At 45.1% G+C, this 23660-nt stretch overlaps 2 protein-coding genes across 2 annotated transcripts; one reads left to right on the top strand and one right to left on the bottom strand.

Moving 5' to 3' along the window:
- Positions 1-813: 813 nt before the first annotated feature.
- LOC108090954 lies at positions 814-21702 on the bottom strand. Its single transcript, XM_017189899.1, has 9 exons — positions 21488-21702; positions 12381-12675; positions 12025-12303; positions 7014-7167; positions 6419-6686; positions 6246-6349; positions 5768-6134; positions 5495-5704; positions 814-5429 (listed from the first exon to the last, which is right to left on the bottom strand). Exons 2-9 carry the CDS (start codon positions 12640-12642, stop codon positions 3438-3440), a joined length of 3636 nt encoding a protein of 1211 aa, XP_017045388.1. The 5' UTR covers positions 12643-12675; positions 21488-21702; the 3' UTR covers positions 814-3437.
- LOC108090956 lies at positions 17131-18763 on the top strand. The gene is made up of 4 exons (XM_017189900.1): positions 17131-17619; positions 17926-18007; positions 18081-18335; positions 18451-18763. The coding sequence occupies exons 1-4, from the start codon at positions 17131-17133 to the stop codon at positions 18657-18659; spliced, it is 1035 nt and encodes a 344-aa protein (XP_017045389.1). The 3' UTR covers positions 18660-18763.
- Positions 21703-23660: the final 1958 nt, after the last annotated feature.

Raw genomic sequence — 23660 nt, 5'->3', positions numbered from 1 at the left:
TAGGAGGGTGAAATCCATTTAATTCCTTTTCGGCTCATATGGCCACCGGTAAAAACCACATTTTATTTATATATTTGAATACAAAATGTTAATTTACACAAATTCCATCTCTTGCCACCGTGCACCATTTGTAGCCCTTAAATCCTTTGGCCGTGGTTTTATTGATGAGCCCGGCCAGTATAATCACAATAAAAACATTTATGAAAATCATTTTAGCGTTAATATTCTGAGTTGTTTATGAATACGTTTGACGTTGTTGAGTGGACACAATATATTCCATGACAAATTAATTTTACGCAGTTATAATTTTAATCACTTTTTACTTAAAAGGCGTAAGAAATTGAGAATTGAAAAAAATTTACATATGTATGTAAATAAAAAACAAATATTTATTGTTAGCAGCGAAACTCGAACCCGCACAGCATTGTTTTATAGTCGTGCGCACTACGCTCTGCGCCACAGTGCCAGCCAGCCGCCGCAAAATATAGCTCATGTTAAGGGCGGCGAAACGGGTTCTTAGAAGTACACAATATGAAATTAAGACAACCCCCATCTAGTGTCGTCAATGGCGTTACGCGTTGAGAGTTGGGACCGGTAGAAAAAACTTTTATTTGTTGAAAATGCCCCTCTATTTGGCCGGATTAATTCTTGTTATAGTTAATTCCGTATATGCAAGAGGAGAAGGTAGAGTGAGGAATGGTGGGGATTACGCCTTCGGTGCTCGACTTGGTTTCAAATCCACGAGATAACTATCATCCTTGTTTCCCTCCACAATTTTTTATTGGATAAACAGTACACGAACAACTTTATTTTGTTAAAACCAATAAATATTTATTCAGGAATATTGTTTTCTTTCGCTTATCGTTAAGTTTTAACATAAATATCAATGATTTCTTATGTAGTTTTTGGCATCTGTGGAATATGTGTAATATTTGCTTACACTTTTATTTTGATATACATAACATACATTTTTGATTACCAGAACAGCAAAAAGGTTATACATCTATTTAATAAGATATTTTGCAAGCCCCTTGTTTGTGGTGTGCAGTTTCAATTAAACGAATGGGCTGAAATTTTTTGGTTTTTAATCAGTACGGTAAGTTACTGTGCATCCTTTTAATTACGTCTGAAAATATGTAGCTTTCCTGATTATATGTATAACTCTCGGCAAAGATCTTGTGGTTGAGAATTAAGACTAAAAATCAAAGGAGTCGTGTTGATGGTTAGCATTAACTAAACATGCTCTTCGGAGAAAAATTTTAACATTTACCATACTCTCTGAATTCGTTTATGTACGGTTGCAACATTTGCTTAAAATGAAAACACTAAAAAGATTTTCTGCTTAAAAATATCTGGCTCGTTATTTATACGAATTTGACCTTGATCATGAATATCTCGATCTTTGATTTTAATGTGCACATTGATCTGATGTGTTAATTGCAGGATTATTTCGGCTTACAGGGATATGAATGGCTATTATTTGAATTCTTGCCTATTTTTTGCAGTTTCATTAAATATTTTGAATTCTTAAGACTCATCCCAAAGTTACATATAAAATTTGAAGCTCCTTTGTTGAATTTTTAAAGTAAACTCTTCTTATGTAACTATTTTACATGCCAATTGAGTAATACGTTATTTTGTAAAATTAAAATATCTTGTCCGAATTGACAGTTTATGTTTCCGTAAATTTACTTGCGACTTATTTTATTTTTGAGCAAATTGCGGCAATACATTAGCATTCGTGTGAAAATGCCCGTATTATTATTTATACTTTTACCTTTTAAACAGCCATTACATATTTCCTTATCTAAATTTATTTGATAACTCCGCTTTGATTTATTTTCCGTTTCTATTTTACAGGTACACATCCAGTTCAACTAACAAACATGCAACATTGATGGCCTAGTTCATTACTCCAAATACCCATATGTATATCGTTATATGTCTGATTTAGGGTTTTTGGCTTTAGAGTCTAGCCTATAGGTACATATGTATGGATGTTGGCTTGTGTCACAGCTACTGCGCTAAACAATTAACAACAACAAACTCAAATTACAACAATTTTAACTAGCATATTAATATATATTCCTGTTTCCAATTATTCCACTTAAATCTAAAGTATGTTTGACACAAATTGAAAATTACTTTGAGCCGGAGCAAATTATTTATCACACATTTTCAGGGGCTTTATTAAAAGTGTTTTTGTTTTTCGATTTTTACGTGATAAAAATGCAAAAATTAAATAAAACTCAAACAGAAATAAGAGTATGCGTTTCTTCAGATTAAATCGTTTCTGAACAAGTGGCATATTAATTCATCCAACTAACTACAGGTACAAACACATATAAATATTTACGAATATTATATCGGCTCCTATACTTGTATATTTCCATATTTTATATAATTTGTTTTTCAACATGAATACACAACAATGGTTATATAAATTCTAGAAATTTACTTGTAGTTATTGTTTTTTCTGATTTTAGTGAGCATTTGTTCCTATTCGGCTTAGCTTCCTTCTACTCCACACATAAAACATTTCTAAATATTTTGCCTTAACTATAGAAATGCACACAAATAGGGATTTGATGCAACTAGATTAACATTTAGGTACATGAGTCTCTCGTCAGCACAGAAAGCATAGAGCAGAGTGAGCACATAGATACTTTTTACACTGCAGAAAAAGGTTTGTGTTTGCGTATTCCAGGTGATGTATACGGTTCTATTAACAAATGTACGCACTTACAAAACGGAAAAACCAACTCCGCTGCCAATGTTCTGTCCCTCCAAAGTAGTCTTAAGAATATTTACCGTAAAAAACCAATCGAACGATTTCTCATTTGTAAAAATTGATTAGTTGTAACCGTGTATATTTGTATATAAATTTATATATTTTAAAACTCAACGTTTTCCATTGCACTTTTAACATTGCTCTCGAATTACTTGAGGCCCTCTGACGGGGTCCAAGGGGATATACACAAAACTAAATAAACACCAGGAGTCCTGACCTAAATTCTACGTTAACTTGTTTGGTAATTACATTCGAGTCTTTCCGCCGTCGTCCTGCCTGCCATCATCACCATCGACTTGAAATTAGGTACTAAGGAACAGCAATCCCACCGTGATGACTGATAAATAGGTACTTTCGCATAGGAAACATGAAGGTTCGTTCTTCCATTCTCGCCTGGCCAATCAAAATTAAACAGCTATAAAATATTTGATTTTAGCTTGTGACCGGTTACATAGTCGCCTAGTTCAACTCTTTACATTTTACATTTACAGTTTACAGTTTACAGTTTAAGTGGGTGCTTAGCTCGTTAGGTACATACACATACACATTTATATATACTTATAAAAATAGCTTTCGATATTGGGAACCACGCGTTCAACCTTCTTCTTTGACCCCAACAGATCCTACCTGGAATTCCTAGGGCTTATTATTTCTTAGTTGCCGCCGATGCATTGCCTTTCGTTTTGGCCTGGCTGCCAGACGTTGCTGCCTTCTTGCCGCTTCCTGCTGCACCCGAAGTTGCTCCTGCTCCTGGCTTGGCGATCGCTCCTGTCTTCACCGCTCCGGCCGCCGATGTCGCTGCTTTGGTGGGGCTGGTTTGGCCGGGCCTTACGGGTTTTACTGGGGACTTTGTGGGGCTAGTTTCACCCGACTTTGTTTTCCCAGCTCTCGCAGACTTTGCTGACATGTTGCTGGTGGTCGCGCCACTTGCTGCCGATGGATGATCCGATGCCCTGTTGCCGGACAGATCGACCGAAGCGGCAGGCTTACCGCTTTCCGCTGCAGTGGCAATTGGCTTGGCATTTGAGGCAGTTTTGGAGGATGTAGCTATTGCAGTTGCCGCTTGCGGCTTTGATGTTGCTGCTGTCGTCTGCTTTTGGAGAGCAGCTGGCTGTGCAATTGTTGTGGTATTTACAGCAGATGCCGGTTCTGCTGCACTCGGGTTGACTTTTCCACCCGGCCCGCCAATATTAGCCTTTGCTGCTGTCGTCACAGCGCTTGCTGCTGGCTTGCCCTCCGACTTATGAGCTGGTGAGGGAGCCGCTGGCTTGGAGCCAGAGTCAATACTTGCTTTCGGCACCGAGCCCGATGGCTTCGCTGGCAGCGCAGCAGCAATAGTTGCCGCAGGAGCAGCAACAGGAGCAGCAACAGTTGCTGCTGGTGTGGTTTTCACTGCTTGTGCTAATTTTACTTGGGCAACAGTGGTATTTGTTGGGTCCTTTGTGGCAGTCAAGCTGGCCTTCGACTTGGCTGCAGCTGAAACTCCAACAGCTGATGATATTGTCGTTTTGAGTGGAGTCGTCTTATCCAACTGCAATACTTTGACCTGAGCTGCAGCACTGGCAGCGTTGGCTGCTTTGCCACTTGCCCCACCAGCAACTGTGGCTCCTGTGGAGACAGTGACCACAGTTGTACTTGCCACACCAACTGAAGGCGATGCCTTGGTGACTCCCGCGGCAGCAACACTGGCTGGTATTGCCGTTTTGGGTGGCGCCGCCTTATTCGATGGCGCTGCTTTAGCTGGAGCAGCACTAGCAACATTTGCGGCCGACGGCATCTTTACACCTGGAGCCGAGGCTCTGCCGTTCGCCGAAGCAGCACCTGTTGCTGTCGCAGGTGCAACACTTGTCGCTGATGGCACTGCTTTGTTTGCACCCACAGTAGCAGTAGCAACAATGGCCGGTGACTGGGTGTTGCTGGCGGCCGGCGTGGCTGCCACAGTTGTCGCTGCTGTCGCGGAATTGGCCTTTGTCTGACTCTTCTCCCCACCACCCGCGAAAGTGGACATTGTGGTGCACTCCCGTCCGCTGCTCAGCGTCCCTGCCGCCAGGACTTTTGTGGTGGCGGCCTTGTTTTCCTTGTCCTTCTCAGCTGCAATGAGTGGTTGCTTGCTGGGACTGACTTCGGGCGACGACTTGTGAGCGCCGTTCTTGGCAGTGGTCTGCAGGTTGCTGCTGCTGCTCTGCTTGCTCGCTGACTTCACGGGACCTGGCCGCTTGCCCACAGTCGCCAGCGGAAGGCACTCGACGTCCACGTCCACATCCACATCCAGGTCCACGTCGAGGGTCAGCTGCTCGGGCTTCTTGCCCGCCTTCTGCTTGGGCGAGGCGTCGTCCTCGATGAGGATCTGGGTGTTGGTGACCCCGTCGTAGTTCTGGCTCTGGTACCGCTCGGCGTGCAGGTTGACGCAGGGTCTTCCCGCCGGTCCCCACTCGGCGGTGGGCTGCAGCAGGTGCTTGATGCGCTCCCGGAAGCTGAGGTTCTTGGGCGCCTTCCATATCTCCTGGAAGGCCACCAGGAAGATGACCAGGACGGGCAGCAGTCCCACGATCCAGCCCACGGCATCCGCCCACATGGGGTACACGTAGTGGCCGTACTTGGCCGGCTTGTACTCCACCCAGTTGAAGAAGAGGATGAACTGCCGATGAACAATGCTGGGTTAGGTAATCCAGACGGGATTAGACTGGAGTGGAAAGAGCTCACCAGAAGAGTGGCCGGGGTGATGTAGCGCCACATGACGCCCCAGAAAAAGTTCCAGAACCTCGATCGCTTGCCTATCATGCCCTGGATGTCGTTGAGGAAGCGCTGCGATCCGTAGATCCAGGCAATCAGGATGCACTCCGAAATGGCGATCAGCAAAACGGACCAGTTGGCCGCGTATTTGTCCATCAGTTGCAGCCAGTACATGCCGCTCTGAACCAAAAATCAAGACAGAAAACAGTTAATTGAGGAACTTAAGGGATCCTAACTACCCACATTGGTGGTAAAGCCCAGGCCACCGAGGTAGCCGAAAATGGCGACGGACAGGACCACCCAGATCTTGTACTGCCTGAGGTTGGGGAAGCGGTCCAGAATCGCTGTGGTCACCGTCTCCATCAGGGCGAACTGGGAGTCCAGTCCCAGGGTGAGCAGCATCACGAAGAACAGAACGGCCCAAACCGGCGAGATGGGCAGTCGGGTGACCACCTCCGGGTAGACAATGAAGGCCAGTCCCGCGCCCTGGTCCACCACCTTCTCCACGTCCACGTTCAGCTCGTGGGCCAGGAAGCCGATGATGGAGAAGATCACCAGGCCGGCGAAGAACGAGGTGGCTATGTTGCAGAAGGCCACGATCAGAGAGTCCCTTCAAAGAGATCGGTTCTGGGGTTACTTCTTTGCTTTGGTGCTTGAGTAACTTTAATTGAACTCTACTAAATCTATATTTCCAAGAGGAAAGCTCTAGGAATGGGCTTACTTGTAGCAGTTGTTGGAGAACTTGTTGTAGGACGAGAGCGTGATTAGACCTCCCCAGGCGGGGCTGAGGGCGAAGAATATCTGCACGGCGGCGTCGCCCCAGACCTGCAAGACGGGTTCGGGAATGAGGGAGCAGATCTGAGGAGCAGATTGCCCGCAGGGACAATCACCTACCTGGGCGTTCGCCAGCTGCTTCCAGTCGGGCGTCAGGTAGAAGAGGATGCCAGTGCTGGCGCCCGGCAGAGTGACGCCCCGGACGAAGAGAATCACCAGGACGACGTAGGGGAAGAGGGCCGTGAAGTAGACCACCTTGCCGGAGGACTGGACTCCCTTGCACAGGCAGAGGAACACGATGGCCCAGGCCAGGAAGAGGCAGGCGGCCAGTGACAGCTTGATGCTGCCCGTCTCCTCGATGCCCTTCGAGAGTCCCAGCACGAAGTTGCTACAGGGAAGAGTTCGAGGTTAACAGGTCGGCAGAGTTAGCGTGAATGAGTGGGTTGAATATGCAATTTGACGTATGGTTGAAAATTGTCAGCATTTGAGGGCTCAATAGGATTGCTTTAGGGAGTAGAGCAAAAGCAAAGTACTTCACCCTTCAAATTAATTCAAATTGCGTTAAGGCCATAAGAAACACGATGTGTTCGGCTGATTCGGTTAGGCTGTTCTTTTAATTTATAAAACGAGTATTAGTCATTGGTTGCGATATCAGCTGGGGTAGAATCATATGGTGTTTCTCTGGAAGCCCTCTCCCACTACTTGGTATACCCACTTGAAGTACTCCTCGGCGGGCGGGCGCTTCAGGGCGACGAGGGCGAGGGCCGTGATGTTGTTCTCCGCCGCGGAGGTGGCGTTGTGGCAGGTGCGCAGGTAGTAGGTGCCGTTGGTGGCCTCGCACTGGTCCGCCTGGGCGTACGAGAAGCAGTCTGCAAGAGATTGGGCTGTCAGCCAGTTCGATCCGCTTTCAAACCCCTCCCCTGAATTATGCATGAGTGCCGAACGCCGCTTTAATATTTATGAACTATTTGTCGGTCGGCTGTGCAACTTTATTCTCCGTGTGTCCGGCTACATAATTAAAAGGACAAAGTAGCAAGTCGGGGGAGCAGAAAAGGGCAGCCCCAACAACAATGGATGGCCAGGGCAAACATAAAAAAGGGTCTGCGAATGGGAAAGTCTTTTGGCTAAAGGCTTTGTCCAACCCTTTTCTTGCAACTTGTAACTTTGGCCCAGAGTCGGGGAGGTGGAAGGTCAATATCAGAGCAATCTGTCCTGGTTTCCTGTTTTTCGGCGGTACTTTCACTTCTCAGTCCTTCGTATGACGGCATTTCGGTACGAATGCCCTTAAAGAAACTTCTAATAGGGCTAATATTTTCAGCAAAACGAGAGATTTTATAATCGCTTTTTTGTCCAACCGCAAAGTGTGTTTACCCGAATTTGGCTCCACTTCCAAATTTGGTTGCTACATTTGACCGTTGTGAGCTGACGAAAGTGGATGTCATCTAGAACATGTCACATTCAAAGTTTTCCCCCAAGAATAACAAAATGACTAACAGAATGCTTGAACTGCTTTCAGTATTTCCTAACTGAATAAGTTTCGCGAGGAGAATCGAATTTATTTATTAAATTTATAGTCAAATAAGTCAGAGAAAAAAGACCCTTTTCACGCCCGATCAGCAGCTGTCAATAAAAATTACTCATACGCCGCGTTTCCGCTTTCCTTAAGTGAAACCAGAAAAAAGCCTTGGTAATTATAGACGAAACTCTGAGCCAGAATCAAGGCTGAATTTCGAGCGGCCCCACACACATCCATCAGACCAATTCATCAACTTCATTTTCCGACGGGGAAATAAATTTGAGAACAATTCGGTGGCTGGCGGTCGGCGGTTGGTGAAAAACTTCAAAGTGTTTACACGCCGTTTAATTTGCCTGTCTGCATCTGTTTGTATCGCAATTAATTTGATTACACAAACACACTCGCGTGTCTGCAGCCCCCAGATGCGAATCATAGGAAACGGAACAGAATTTATTTGAAAACAAGAAAGGAATTAGCTTCGGCAAGCCGAAGCTTTTTCACCCTTGCCGTCATCAAATATGTCGAACGAACAACATTAAGGCTAAACAAAAATTGGCCAAAAATCATTTTTTTTAATCGAGAAAAAAGTGCAAAAATAATATGCTCAAAAACGTGTTTGGCTTCGCTGTTAGTCACTATTTGGCTTTATTACAACCCAAAAACTACTAAAAATAGAGTGGTCTTTACCAAAATCGTCAACTAATCTTTTCCAAATTGGTTTTTTTCAACTAACTAAAGGATCAGTTAAACGACAATTAAATTCCATTCGGTGGGGTAGATAGTTGGGCTTCTCTTGGTTCCAAATTGGTTTTTATCAACTAACTGAAGGATCAGGTAAATGATAATTAATTTGCATTGAAGCAAATAGATGGTTGGGCTTCCCTGTTTACACAACTTCAGCAAGTTGGTTTTAAAACTGAGAGACAAAGAAACAGACAGATGGACAATCGTATTTCGATTCAGATCGTAATGCTGATCAAGAATATATAAGCTTTATGGAGTCCGAGGTGTCACCTTCACTGGGTTGCAAAATTCTGGCTGAAATTATAATACCCTCTGAAAGGGTATAAAAAAGAAACGAGGACTGCCTAACAAATTCGGGCGGTTCACACATTTAAATAAATCCCTGTGAGTGAGTGAGTGAGTGTGTGTGCATACATGTCCTGGTGGCAAAAGGATACACACGCCCCGAGTTGCTTATTCAATTTGAGTGCTGCTTCTGGCTTAGGAAATTGGCCTTAAATTTCCTGACCTTTAAGTTTGATGGCGAACTTTGATGAGTTGTTCGGGCCCGAAAACAAAATGTCGTGATGATGTGGAGCTCTTGCATCTGATAAATGGATTGTAAATCGTCAGCCGCACGCCCTGTGAGCTTATTTTCGTTATTAGCCACATAAATTCTATCCGAATATTTACTGAGAAAAGACAAACACATAAGCAAGTGGAAAGCCAAACAGAGTGCGACATTCAATCCGTAGACAAACAAAGTTAAACACATTTTAATCGTGACACTAAACGTAAACATTTGTCATCTAAAACAGACCGGGCAGACGAGGACAAAGGCTTCCGACGAGGTCAGAGAGGCTGCCATCCTTCGGAGGAGCATCGAAAGTGTCAATAAATAAAATCCTTAAGAAATTGCTTGTCTGCCGGGCGCTCTCCGCCCCTCCCCCGCCGAATACACAATATTTTCCTCTGCCTCAACTCAACTTTCTCTCGTTTCGTGTCCCGAGAGCTTAGGCCAAAGCCTGGCACAAGGTTGCTGCTCCACTGCCAGCGATTGGGTGTCAAAAACAGTTAAGACATAATTGTTTGTCATTTTAACAATTTCAAGCTGCCGTGTGGAACACCCAGAAGGTGAAATACGAGAAAAGAACGCGACGGGGGCCTCTCAATAGCATCCCTTATCGATTTCTGGGCTCCCGCTAAAACATCGGAAATGGCAGTCGATTTGCGAAATAAGTCTGATTTAATTTCTAGATCCCTTGCGAAGATGGTGGCTTACTTGCCTTCCTCTTAAATCTCTACCAAGTATCACGAATTACTACTAAGTCGAAGACGTGGATTTTTGAAAATATTAGGTAGCACAATATGATTGACCAAAATTTCGCTTGTTATAAGCCCCAATATTTATAAATACTTAATGCCGAAGAGGAAATCTAGGTATGCCTAATGTATCAAAGAGCTTAACTGAATACTGTTGGGGCTGTCATCATTTTTGACCTAAATAAAAACTTTTCCACGCTTATCCGCCCAAGTGGGTAAATTACGCATCTTCTATTCCAGAATCCTGGAAGTGCTGGCGTTCGATGCTCGTTAAAGATTTATGAGTTTCGCGTGGCGGAACGCTTTAAAGTGTCCCTGTGTCTGTGCTCGGGCAAGGAAATCAAAAACAGACAGACCCATTTATGAGAACGCACTATGGGGCATTTGCCCACATTTGGTGGCCGAAACCCATTTTTTAAAAGTCGTTAAAAAATTTTTTTTTTAATCGCAATGAGTTAAGATAACATTGAGGTAAAATGTTACGTACTTAAAATTTTAACAGACCGCACCACTGTTAAGATATCAGCTGTCAAAGTCAGCTGTTTTTTAACAGAAGCACATGCTGTAAAATCGTTTGTATTTGTTCAAACTTTAAAATGTTTAAAAAGCGCATTTAAAACCAATTTTTGTAAAATGTGTGAATGGAAGTCGATTCAGAATGGTTTGGATTATGTGTTTGTGAGCTTAAATTATAAAAATTGATTGTGGCGTCCCTATAATCTTGTGTAAGTTCTAACCTCATAAAATTGAAACGTAGTCTTACATTTTTGTTTTTAAATGGAGCAACAAAGTGAGTCCAGCGGAGTCCAGCTCTAAAACTTGTTTTATTTTGTAGAGTGATCAATTCTCCTTATACTCAGTTAATATAAAAGTGCAATTTTGCGCACTTTCTTCAAAATTTAACTTTTAAGGTGCTAACCTAGCAATAGAAGTTTAACACAGTTTGAGAGAAGACATGGCACTTGGCTAAGCTCGCAAACATTTGTTACTATAAAAAACGCTAAGAACCAAGTGGACCATAAAAAATAAGTCAGAAAAACATAAACATATTAACTAAAAGTAAAGTTTTATACTTTTTTGTTACAGGGTCTTAAAAAGTGTTCCTTAAAATACAAAAAAAGTCGATATAATTATTTAAAAAAAGTTAGGACAACGAATTTTTTTTTTAGTTGTTTTGTTTAATAATTCTAGTTAGAAAATAAAAAAAAAATTTTTTTTTAATATTATTCATTAAAAAAAAATTTTTTTAACTAAAAAATGGGCGGAGCCACGCCTATTTTTCTTAAAATACATGCCTTATTTTATTATTAACTCGAATCAAAAAACAGATCCCAAAAATGTTGATTAGTTTTCAAGTTATTAATTAATGTCACAAAAACTGGTCATTTGCCCCATAGTGGAACGCCCTTCCAGGCACACACACACTGTCACACCCGCACACACACTGGCACTCACACTCACACTGGCGCAGCTCTCACCTCGCAATGTCAAACGAGGCAAAAAAACAATTGCCTACTTCAAGGCGCCTAGGATTTCCCCATGCGTTATTGTTCCATCTTGTTTATTATTATAATTCTCGGCGAAAGTTTGTTCCTACTTCGCTTTGTTGGCGTGTGCGTGAAGGGCAGAAGACAACGGGCCGCCTCATTTCTGGGGGCCAGGAGAATGATGAACTTTTGATCCCCACGGAATTATGCTAACTTTAACTATTTGGATATATTTTGAACTTGTCGGGGTTTTTATTACAACTTTTGCAATGATTTGCAAGTTTCCTTGGACGTTTCCCTGGCATCCAGTGTGTGTTTATCTTCGCCTCAGTCGTGTCATCTTCGTTGTCCTGAATCAATTGTCTCCGGGGTCTGCTGGTTACACAACATCCCGCCCCCATCTCCCACCCTCAACCACCCAGCTCCCATTGTCCTGGCCATGTGTTTTCCGAACCGAGCCACGTGCCGGCGACGGACACAAACAAAAACAAAGCCGGAGAAAAGCAAAATAAAATTCCACTTTTGACAACTTGCAATTTGCTTAATTTATTACCCGAAAAACGTAACAAAAGATCCGAATCTGGCACCCACTGTCCCCAACCGCCCTCAGTGTCTTGAGTGTTCTGCCCTATTAATTAATTGGAGCCATCATAATATGTCTCGGGGGAATTACTCACACTTTGTGCTCCAGGCGGGCTCGCAGTTCTGCCACGGCAGAACCGGGGCGAAGGAGGCGAACATGTAGAAGATGGTCCAGGCGATGATCAGGTTGTAGTAGAGCATCACAATGGCGGACACCAGGATCATGCCGGTGCCCAGTCCCCGGAAGAGGGGGCAGAACCTGCGGTACACGGCCACGGGACCCAGGGCGGCGTACTGGCCGAAGGAGAGCTCCATGAACATCAGCGGCAGTCCAGCGATGACCAGCATTATGGTGAACGGGATGAGGAAGGCTCCTGCGGAGATTTACATGTTGCAATAAATAGTCAGTGATCCCATAAGGATGACTCTTTCAGTTTTTGGGGGTACGCACCTCCTCCGTTGTTGTAGCACAGGTAGGGAAAGCGCCACACGTTCCCCAGGCCCACCGAATATCCGAGAAGTGAAAGAAGGAAGTCAAAGCGACCCGTCCAAGTGCCACGTTCGTGCTCCGACTCTCCTGCGCCGCGAGAGGCATCCAGCTGAATAAGGGCCGTTCCGGAGGCACAGCCACTGATCGCGGTCGAGGGGCAGACCACGCCCCCTCCACCTCCGCCTCCGCCTACGCCAGACCCAGACTTGCTGCTCTGCCCCATTCCGGTGGCAGTCCTCGGCGGATGGTTGACCCTCTGTTGAATATGCAAATATTTTGGAATTCATTAGGCAGTTTCCACAGGTGACAACCGTTTGGCCGACTGCCAACATTCACAGCTGGCCAAGAGCGTTTGATGGATTATACTGACCTCCATTGAAGCCAAAGGATGCAATTGAAAAGGTCACAAGCTAAAACGCCAAAAGCTAAATAAACACTGCTGAACAGAAAAAATGAAAATGCATAAATTGGCTCTGATAAACATTCCACTAAAGGGCAAGACTGAGAGTCAAATAATTCCACTTTATTTGCTTAAAGTTGTGATTTTGAGAAGCTTTCCTACTAAATAAATCTAATTGAAGCGAGTGTTCTAAAAACAATTTTGAAAATGTTTTTATGGAAAATTTCTCAATTAACTTTGGAGTGTGAACTTCACGCTATGAATATTTGTATTCAATTATCAGAAGCGGAAGTAAGAATTTTGAAACGAACGTGAGAAAAAACATTCACCTTAAAAATAATTACAAGTAATAATTACAATATACCTGCACTGCCCTAAGCCAGGTAATTTAATCTCAATTCAAGTTCAGTGGATTCAGCATCTGCGAACACACTTCTTGATTTCCGTTTCGGTTATCAAACACACAGGCAAACGCGACTTTTAGACGGTGCGCCGAGGATAAATGAGTACTTAAGAAAATGACGCGCCGTCAATGGCACTTGACGCTGGGCGGCACTCACACTGGCTCACTGGTTCGCACATGTGTGTGTGTGTGTCCCGTACATACACTATTCAGACCGACTGTCACACTTTCTGTAGTGGCCATAACATGGTGTGAGGGGAAATGCGATGAGATGTGAGAGGGTTTTCCATTTCCAGCTCTTTGCACTGCCTGAGTGTCTGGCTGGTCACGTTTTTTGTGCCTTTTCTGGGCGAGATGGCGATGTTTTTTTTATGGCAATTCGTTGACAGCCTCGTAATTAGGCGACTAAATGTGTATTTAACCAAGTGAATGTGCCAATGATGCCGTTTATGTGCCAGCGATGATCTCAGCGAACCTGTGAAAACGGCTCGAGTCAGGGAATTTCATCTGCGAGCGGAAAAGGCCGCAGGGAAAAGGGAAAACCACAATGCCCAATTCCCAATGCCATTTTCGAGCGAGGTTGCTGTGCTCCTGACCTGGTTTTGGGTTCTCCCTTCTGCGGTCCGGCATTCCGCCTGCAACTATTTCGACCCGTTCGCAATGCCGGTGGCATTTGCTTAGCAAATAGTTCCTAATGATTCCTGGCCAAGAATGCGATTCAGTGGCGGGGAAGGGGGGACAGAAGCAGGGAAACAGACAGCAAACAGGCGGCGAACTAACTGCAGCACAAATAAACATTTAGCTTTGTGAAAAGTTTCGGGATACGGTTGAAACACAACCGGCTGACAATGCGAGTCGAGAGTTGGCAGGCGGAAGCGCCAAAGTTTCCATTGAAAAGCGTGAAAAGTGGCAGGAAAGTTGTGCCTCGCATCGGTCAGGTGAAAGCGAAAACGCTTTAGCACCCCGAGAAAGTCTATACATTTTTCCCTTTGGCGAATTGCGAGCAATCCGATTATTCCGGGCACGTAGAAACGAGAGTCCGCACAAACATTTGGCATTTCGGTGGGCCAAGTAACTGGGTTGCTCCTCCTGCAAGAGAGTTGCTTGAAATAACATACTCGTCCGGTGATGTTTACGAAATTGTAAAGCGAATGTTTACTCAGCGATTTGTACTTGTACTCTAGTTCAGAGTTTGAATGGCAAACTACTAGAAATTGTTTGCGAATTAAACGGGTTAAAACAATTCAGAGAAAAGCTCAATTAAAGATATCATCAGGTATTTGTAGTTGAACTTCAAAACGGTTTCCATGGAACTATCGTCAGTGGATAAAGCGACCAATTAACAATTCAACTGGCACGTGTGTGAGCGAAAAAACAAATCTAATGAGTGGGAGTCGAACTCCTGCTCCATTTTCCACCCAACATTCCGCTTCCCTCGCTCTCCGGCTTGTTTGTGTTTGGTCAATTCGAGTGTGAAAATGTTTTCGAGCTTCTGCCGTCGCTCGCTTGTTTACGCTTGATGAAAACGAACGGGTGGCGATGGGAGGTGGGAGCTGGGAGGTGGGTGAGTTGCATTTAACGACCTTGGGAATGTGCAATGCAGCAGCGGGGGAAGCGGGAGCAACGGGGTACCGCTTACACGAGCTGCATTCTAGTTTTCCTGTCCTTTTTTTTTGCCATCAACCCGCCGACAGCGTTTTCCGCCTTTTGGCATTTCATAATTTTCCCTTTTTTGACATTTTTATGCGAAAGTTAAATTTCCCTGGGCCGGGAGCCCAAGGCGAGACAAGGGACCTTCGTCATCGGCATACCCATTTCCATTCCCATCCCCATCATCATCATCATGACCGCCCCATCTGTACTTTCCGTTGTTGCACAAGTCACGGCAATTATGAAGGGGCAAACTCAGAGCACTTGAACTTGAACCCACGAAGGCTGCCGCAAGCGGCAAACAAAGCGAGTGGGTGACCTCGCCCGCTGGGCGGGAGTGGGTGGCTTAGGCTTAGGTGGAAGGGAGGGCGCAGGACATGTAAAGCAGGCCTGCGAAAGACTTACACCAATACTCAATACCCGCTTTGAACCCATAGCTGGGCTAAATTGTCAAACTTTGGTATTCAAACATCAGAATGAACGCTTTAAAGATCGATTGGTGTTTGAATCCTTTGCCCAATCGAACATCCGTCCGTCAGCGAGCATCAGAGCCTTGAATAATAATGCAGCTCCGAGTGTTGCCCCTTGGAGAAGTGGATGCAAATGGAGGCATCGGAAGGAACAAAAAGAGCGGATGATGCTGGCCTCTTTTTCCGCAGTTGGTGTCGTTCAGTGGGCCACTGGTGCTATTTCAAGTGCTTGACAGGCAGTATCGATTATTCAGTTTGCGGAGCGGCAACATGACCATCGGCGGAGGCCAAAGCACACGCATACAAATTTGTCTCGATGCAACGAAGTTGCTACCATCCCCTCCGCTCGCCCCCGGAAAATGCTTGTGGAAAACAGATTTTCACGTTCTATTGCACCTCCTCGGCTTCTCGGCTCCTCGGCTCCGCACCTCAGGGTCCTTCGTCTTGCGCCCCTTGGGGTCCCGAGCCCCCGCATTAAATATTCATCTACTTCGTCATCGTCTGTCGTCCTTCGCTGTCATCGTCCTGGTAATCGCAAATTCAGCGCTAAATCACAATCAAAATGCGCGTAAAGTGGCATTTCAAGTGATTCGCCTCTTTTTTATGAATTTCAAATTGCAAATCATTTTGTTGATTAAATTGTTGCAAAGGACAGAGTAAATTCGTGTTGCCAGCGGCCTTACGTTCCTCGATAAAAGGATAGTTCCTGGGACTTGAGGAATAGTAATCATAACAGTAATCAAATTTTTTGTCACCCTAATTGAACTGCATTTTAAAGTCCTTTAAGTGGATAACAAGTGCGGGGCATTCATTTCAGGGAAAATTGCTGCAATTTAAGGCATTATATTCACGACTTTAACAAAGGGCACACACATATTCCCCAGTGGCCTATTTTTAATCCATTGCCCCACTATTGATTAAAAATTACGCCAACTAAAAGCATTCGTGTTTGCAGTTGCCTTGAGGACACCGTGTAAAATCATTTTTGAATTTCAAACAGCGTGGCAGTGTGGCAGGAATATTAGTGCATGTGAGCGAAGTGTGTGGAAATGAATAAACAAGGACGAGCAGAGATAGCTGGCGGTTAAGTGAATTATGTCTGCAAATGATTTTTTCTTGTTATCCTGAATTTCGCACAGCTTTCCTCCTTCCTTGTGGGTGGCCACCTTTGCATACATTTCACGCTTTCGAGTGCAGCTGACTGTCGAGCGTGTTGGGTGCGGTGTGTTTTGTTTTGTTTCTGTTACTTTAAATTTGCAATTTAAATGTAATTTCTCAGGGCAAATGGGTTACTTTTATTTGGTTTATGACAAATGCACACCCAGGCAAAACGCACAGATTTAATGCTTTCAGACAAGTGGGCGGCACCGAGGTGGCAAGGTGAGTTCGCTGGTGGCACCCATGAAGGTTGTTCATGGCTCGTGAGGACCTGTGGCAGTGTGGCAAAATAAATTACACGTTCCATACTTAAAATATTATATTTTTCAGCACTTTTTGAACGAGTTCGGATTGGCCACTTCCCATTCAATTAGAATAAGTAACCACCTCAAACGGGGTTAGCAAATTTTGCATTCGGCATCCGAGAGCAGAGGATGCGGAAGGAAAATGCCCCAAAGAAGCTTTGAGCCGATTAGCACTGGCAACATTTTCATTTGCAAAGAAGTTTGCAAGCCGATTGTTGCTGTTTTACGGCGATGTCGCCATCTGCTTGCAGCTGTTTTCTTTTCGTTTGTTTCCCCTTTCGAGTTGTTTATTGTTGGCTGAAAGGCGAAGCAAGCCATTAACAAAATGTCTTTGGGGCCGGGCACTCGGTGCACTTTCGTCGTCATTGCACTTTGCATTTTAGTGGACCGACGTCACTGCCATGGGGCCGGGATTCGGATTCGGGAGCAGGCGAGCCAGGACTCGCTGTTGGCCGAGGCTCAGATGAGAGTCCTTTTGCTGACTGTCCTGGGCCTCGGCCTCCTGATTCTGCTGGGCTTTCTGGGTAAGTTCGAATGCCCCCCAGCGCCTGATCAACTCACGGAGCGGAGATTTTTGATTTCCTGCCCAGGATGTATCTGCTGTTTCTGCCGGATCCGCCGGACAGCGGCCACGGCATCGACATCCGACGGCCTCGACGTCTACGCCCCGCGAACACAGAGCATCGTGTGGCCCACTCTGCCCCAGGAGTCGGGCCGCGTCCTGGAGGTGACCTTTCTGCACACCCCCAAGGTCGCCTGTCCGAGTGGCGACTGCCGCCTCGCCAGGAACTCACTCTGCACCGAATCCTGCGGGGTCATCGCACAGTGTGTCTAGAAGCGTGGATGCCACTGAACTAGATTCACCCAAGCTACAACTGACTGCCTTTTCTCTCAAATATATTATTATACATGCAGACCTCTTACTTAAGCCGAGTTTATTCTACAATTACGACTATGTTTTATCTAGGTGCAAGTTCCCTAACTTTCCTTTTGTTACGTTTCGAATTCTCTTGGCCCACAAACAGCTTTCTGTTGATAAGTCTCGGCCGGGCACGAATGCCTGAGGTTTGTTCAGTTGCTTTACAGCGATCGTCGAAGCACCATGAGTATTTCCGTCCAGGGAAACCTGGCCAGGTGGATCTTACTGCTGGTCACCTTCTGTTCCCATGCTCACCTGTTCGGAGCCGAAGACGACTTTACGGGTAGGTGCAGTGCCCCTGAAAGCGGGTTGATTGTTGTTTTATCGGATCTGTATTTCTATGCATTCCCGGAAAGACTTCGACTGGCTGAACGAGACGCAGCTGCTGTTCGAGAACGAGCTCGAAATCGAAAACAACACTGGCGAGAGTTCCACGGAATTCGATGTGGAGGCGACCGAGCTGGAGGTCACCTCGAGTGTTGGCCAAACGGCTGCCAATATCAGCCACAATGGCCAAGTTGAAGTTCCCTTGGAGGAGCTGCAGCATCATCGCCACTTCGCCCGATTTGTTCTCATGGTTCTTCTGTTGCATATCGCCGTTGTGGGAGTTGGTAATTTGAACTTGACTAAGAAAATCTATGATCTGTTCTAAATGCTCGGGGTTCTGTTCATAACACCTGCTGTGTATCTCTATTTACTGATAATATGATAAAGCTATCCCCACAGGCATAACCATCTACTGCTGTGTGGTCTGCAAAGTGAGGACCTTGAAGAAGCGCTCGAGGAGGGAGGCGCAGCGACGCTTGCAGCTGACGAGCCTGCGGACCGAGCACATTCCGAATTCCCGGGATTGCCCGTGCCACGGATGCATGTTGGCCAGGGAAATGCTGCAGGGCCTGATCATGCAGCAGTGGCAGGAGGTGGCCGAGTGCTGACGCAGGCAAAAGCACAAATCCCTGGCACGAATTCGTCAGGTGAATGCAACCTTCGGCTGATACTGAGGCAGACGCAAGCCAGCAGACATTCCAAAATAACGTTAAAAAAGAAAAATGTGATGAAGAGAACTATTGAATCAAATGCCCTTTGAACCAGTATAAAATATTTGATAAGCTAATTTTAGTATTTTTCTGTGTCGCCAACAAAAAGATTCTTCAAAACCTCAGTACGAAAATCTCTACTTTCACCCCACGTGCGGCTGTCTGTTTACGCAATCTAATTTAATTGTAATGTTACATCGGGCGCGCTTCCCTTGAAGGAGTCTTACGCTCAAATGGACACAAATGTCAATGTTAGCCGCACACAGCCAACACAATCGGCCTTCCACATCCTCGGATATTGGCAGTTGCATTGTCGGGGAAATGCAACAACATCTGCGGCGGAGAGATAGTGAGCGAGTGGAGCGGGAAGTGTCGGGAAAACAGGGAAAGCTTCTGCTGACATGCACAAGCAGTTTAACAGCTTATTGCTGTAGCAATGGCTAGCTTTTCCTGCTCCCCCCTCCCCCCTCCTCCACCACAAACAGTCAAAGGTCAAAGTTCGTAGCAGTTGCTGTCGCGGCTTCTTTAGTTAATCCCGCACGTTTGAATTAATAAATACATCTAATCCATTTCGCCTTCGCTTTGTTCTTCCTGCTAAAAAATCGAAGAAATCATCGCAGAAATATTTGAGGGAACTTCAAAGTTGGCTTTATAATACACGAAAACTAAGAGAAAAAGTACAACATTGATTCAAAAAGAGATATGCTCTTCCAAAAACCCTCTTCAAATTATCAATTTGCCACCTAAGCCCTCAACAAGTTCCCCGGACGATAAGTCAACACATCCAACACATTGCGTATACGCCGTGGGCGACACAGACAAAACACGGCCAAATCCAGCCATCCATCAAAATTTGGCTTCAAGTCTAATGCACTGGATACCACGATGTCGCCGATCATTTTAGCCAGCTTGCTGAAGTTTTTATTGTTATTTGATTGCGATTTAAACGTACACATAAAGGAAAAGTGCTGGGAGCTAAGCTTGAAAACATAGCAAATAGCAAGGCGAGCGGCAGAAAAAACCGAGAACTGGAAATGCTGAGCCTGAGCCTGAGCCCTGGCAAACACGCACAAAACACGGACAGGCCAATGCCAAAAGCCCGAGCGCGAAGGAAACAACGCACGTTCATGCCGAACAGGAAGGAAGGCGCAAGGCACACAGGAAAGGAACAAAAACGACACGGCGGGACGAAAGACGAGGGGGCTGGGATGAAGGGAGGGTGGGGAAGGACCCTAGCGGAGGAAGAAAAGCGCGCGCCAAGGGCAAGGATGCTGAGGTAGCGAGAACAACGAGCGCAATAACTATACAAAAGTGGGACTGGAATTAGGGTCTACTAAGTGAAAGCATTTAGGGGAAACCTGAACTAAGGCAAATGCAACTAAGAACATTACCATTAAAAATCAAGATTTGGGTATCAGGTATTTCAAAACAGTTTCCTGTTTAGTTTCCTGCCAGCCTAATTACGTTCGTTCAGGAGCCAAAGAAGGTATTCCTTGAACGGGTCCTTCAGAAAACAGTTGCAATGGGAATGGGAATGGGAATATTCTGCCTAGCTCGTCTGTATAACAATAAAAAAAAACTCGACATAGACATTCCAATAACAATGAGAAAGGAAAGCGAAGAACAGTCCTCACTGGGAAAAGGAAGCAAGAAAACTTAGGCCGAAGGAGCGAAAGGATAGCAAAAAGTTGTAAAAAGTTATCGGAACTCGGGCTGAAGACGCCGAAAGGACCTCAGTGGGTGGAAGCTGGAATTAATTTTGCGTTCATCCACGCTTGGCTTGAGCGGAGGACCGGGATGAAGGGATGAGGGCCCCACTCTTGGCCAACTTGCGGCAAATATTTGCTCAGCCCGAAGTATCCATTCGGCCCGGAATTGGATGCACCTGATGCCCAGCCGAGCGATTGCATTTGGGAGGCGTGGGCCGGCAAACGGGGAGCGGGGCGGGGAGGCGTGGTTGCGGAGCTCCCGACATGAACATGCAAATTTATTGGACAAGCTACCGAGATAATGAAAATTACGCTTCCAATCAGGTTTCAATTTCAGCTTAATCTGGGCATAAATCGTGCCCATCTTAAAGCTTGAATTTAACTTTAACTGATAATAGGTTTCTGGCAATTGAAAAGTTCTTGTAAACTGTAATATATTTGCCATTATATTTTATTAGGTGCTGAAGTTTACTAAGAAGTTATTGTAAACCATTTGGGTCTCTTCGCGTTTAATTGATTTTAAGCTTGCTTAACTGTTGTTTAGAGTTGGCGGGCTTCTAAGGTAATTCCTCCTGTATAATTCGGGTAATCTTTCGCTAAAAACCAAGGCTCTACTCCACTCATAGTTTCTCCGAAAAAGTAGACTACGAAATTGTTGCAGTAGCTGCGTATTTTCATGGCCATTTCTAGTGGCCATCTGTCTCCGGAACAGAGGAACGCAGCTCGGGTTAAGGCTGGTCAGGATGGCCTGTAATCAGGCTGCATTACGGCGAATTAACCAGGCAATGCAGTTATCCTGCGCGCAGGACGTGCGACGGGATGCCGCCTAATTAGGGCTGTCAACGGGTCCTGCGGGACCTTGGTGAGGGCTTTCGCTTTCTTCTCGTTCTCGTCGGGCTTTAATTGTTTTTAATATTTACTGGCAGGACTCGAAGGACACTCCCACCAATACACACACGCACACGCACACGGAGCACACAAACGCACACACACATGCGTACATTACGCGTGACTTACACAATTAATAATTGGCTTTCGGTTTTCCCTGCGGTTTTCTTCACTTTCTGCACTGTTGGCGAGGATCAATTTGGTCAGGAGCTTTGGCGAATGTCACAAAGAGGGATTTGCAGCCGAGGTTGTTGTTCTGCGGTCTTAGCACACCCACTGCTGTTGTTGTTTCTGAGCCTGCTGCCGTGGGTGGATCGAAAGTTACGGGCACTTGGAGCGTCCAATTTGGCGGACAATTCGAAAGCAACTGAAAGTGAAACGGAAGCAGCAGCAGGAGAATCTCGCTGCGAGTGTGGGTGCGAATTGCGAATAGTGAAAAGTGAAAAGCGAGCGGGAAAAGCGAGAGCGAAAGGCGAAATGCGAACGCTTTTCTTTTACGGGAGCGCGAGCGTGGAAAGCTCTCGGATGTTTAAGCTCTTCCCACGCTCGCTTGCCATAAAAGTTTATGGCAGCTGCTGGGCGCTGCTTTTGATTTGCAATTTGATTTACGGCCCAATGGAGTGGGCAAAATACGAAATAAGGCAGTGGGAGTGGTAATGCCATGTGAACACTGAGCGAAAACACAGGGACAGGATTAAATGAAAATAGGTATGTCCTCAGAGGTATACTGTAAAGTACAAATTTTAAAATCTATTAACTCGTGAATAATATGAGTGAATTTTATGCCTAAAAAAGGTAAGAAATATGTTGTTTTTTTTTATTGCCAGACAGTAATGTAAGGAAGAAGCATTTTCACCAAATATCTTGCCAAACTCCCTTACTAAGTATCGGAAATTTTTTTCAGTGATTGCCTTACACTGCGTCGACGAGCTTTTCATACTTTTGTGGGTGGTTGGGGGCAGTTAGTGAACAGTGAATTCGTCCTTGAACAATAACTCACTTAATTATGCATTTGCATGTGGGTGCATGTGGACGTTTTGGGCGTCCAGTTTTCAGACGACAAACAATGCGCGGATTGACAATTAAGGCGCGTATCGGAACGCAATTGATTGGTTGTAAATTTAATAATTTCATTAGAAACACATTAGTCAGCCAATTTGGCAGGCAGAAAAGCCTTCCTGCTTTTGGGCAAATATTTGATTGGGTTAAAAAGGGTTGGTGGTTAAGTCAATGCTTAACTTCATTTGCCGCTGGCTGACTCTATGAGCATCCCTTGCCGTCGGTCGATAGTTTCCGCCCGCTCTGCAATTGTAGCAGTCGCAATAAAGGGGGAAATCCAATACAGACACTTCGAACTGTTTGCCAGGCGACCTTCAGGAGAAAAAGCTGCCTCGACCTAGACAATGAAACACTGGAGCATTAAAAAGAGAGGGAAATCGGCGAGAGAGCGTTTTTCCCGACGCTCCGGGTGATACATTTATTTGTGCAAGTGTTTGAGCTTAGCGAAAGGAAACGGAAGTGGAAGAAAAGTCGGGAGTGGGCGGGAGCGGTGAATGTCGAGCATCGTAAGCCGCTTACGAAAGCTCTCGAAAAAAACGGGAATAAAACAGTTTCAAGCAGTTTTCCTCTGAAAAGAGTTTACACAATTAGCCATAGTTTCCAGAAACTCAAAAGTGAGCCAGCGTAGCTGGATGCTTAAATGAGTTTTCCCCAATTACCTGGCCATTTTATCTTCCCCACTGGGAAACAGTTCATTGCGTTTTCTTTATGGCTGTTGATGCTAGCCTTACTGTCGTTGTTGTTGTGCAAGGTTATGAATGAAAAGCTCTTCCAATTCAGCTTTGGTCGAACCCTCGGGTAATTTCCACGATTGTTTTTTTCTCTCCCGATGAGAAAATTTAGAAAAGCATGAGAGAAAACGAAAGGAAAATAAGAAAAAGGGGAAGCGTTATTTAGATCTTCGGTCTGGGAAATAATTCAAATTTAATATAATAAAAGCTTTTTGAAAATCTAGATCATTAGTCAAATCCTGACTGAGGTCCTTATCAGCTAAATTTTGGGTAAGTTATTTTCTGCGCCCTTGTGTGCGTTCCTAACTGGGAAACTACTCGTATGTAGAGCTAGCCGTTTCTAGATTCCATAAATTGACACCGGCGATCTACTTTCTGGTTCTAGTATTGGCTAGTCGAAAAGCTCTTGCCAAGATTTCCTCGCTCAGAAGAGAGGGAAAGAGAGTAAATGGGAGCCCACATAACTGTTATAGTGCATGATGGCACGATCAGCTGAGATCTTGGTCAAGCGA

The sequence above is a fragment of the Drosophila ficusphila genome, unplaced genomic scaffold (assembly GCF_018152265.1).
Source record: "Drosophila ficusphila isolate 14025-0441.05 unplaced genomic scaffold, ASM1815226v1 contig_414, whole genome shotgun sequence".
In the NCBI taxonomy this organism is placed as follows: Eukaryota; Metazoa; Arthropoda; class Insecta; order Diptera; family Drosophilidae; genus Drosophila; species Drosophila ficusphila.
The sequence above is the reverse complement of the archived record's forward strand: the minus strand, read 5'-3'. Positions and strand labels throughout refer to the sequence as shown.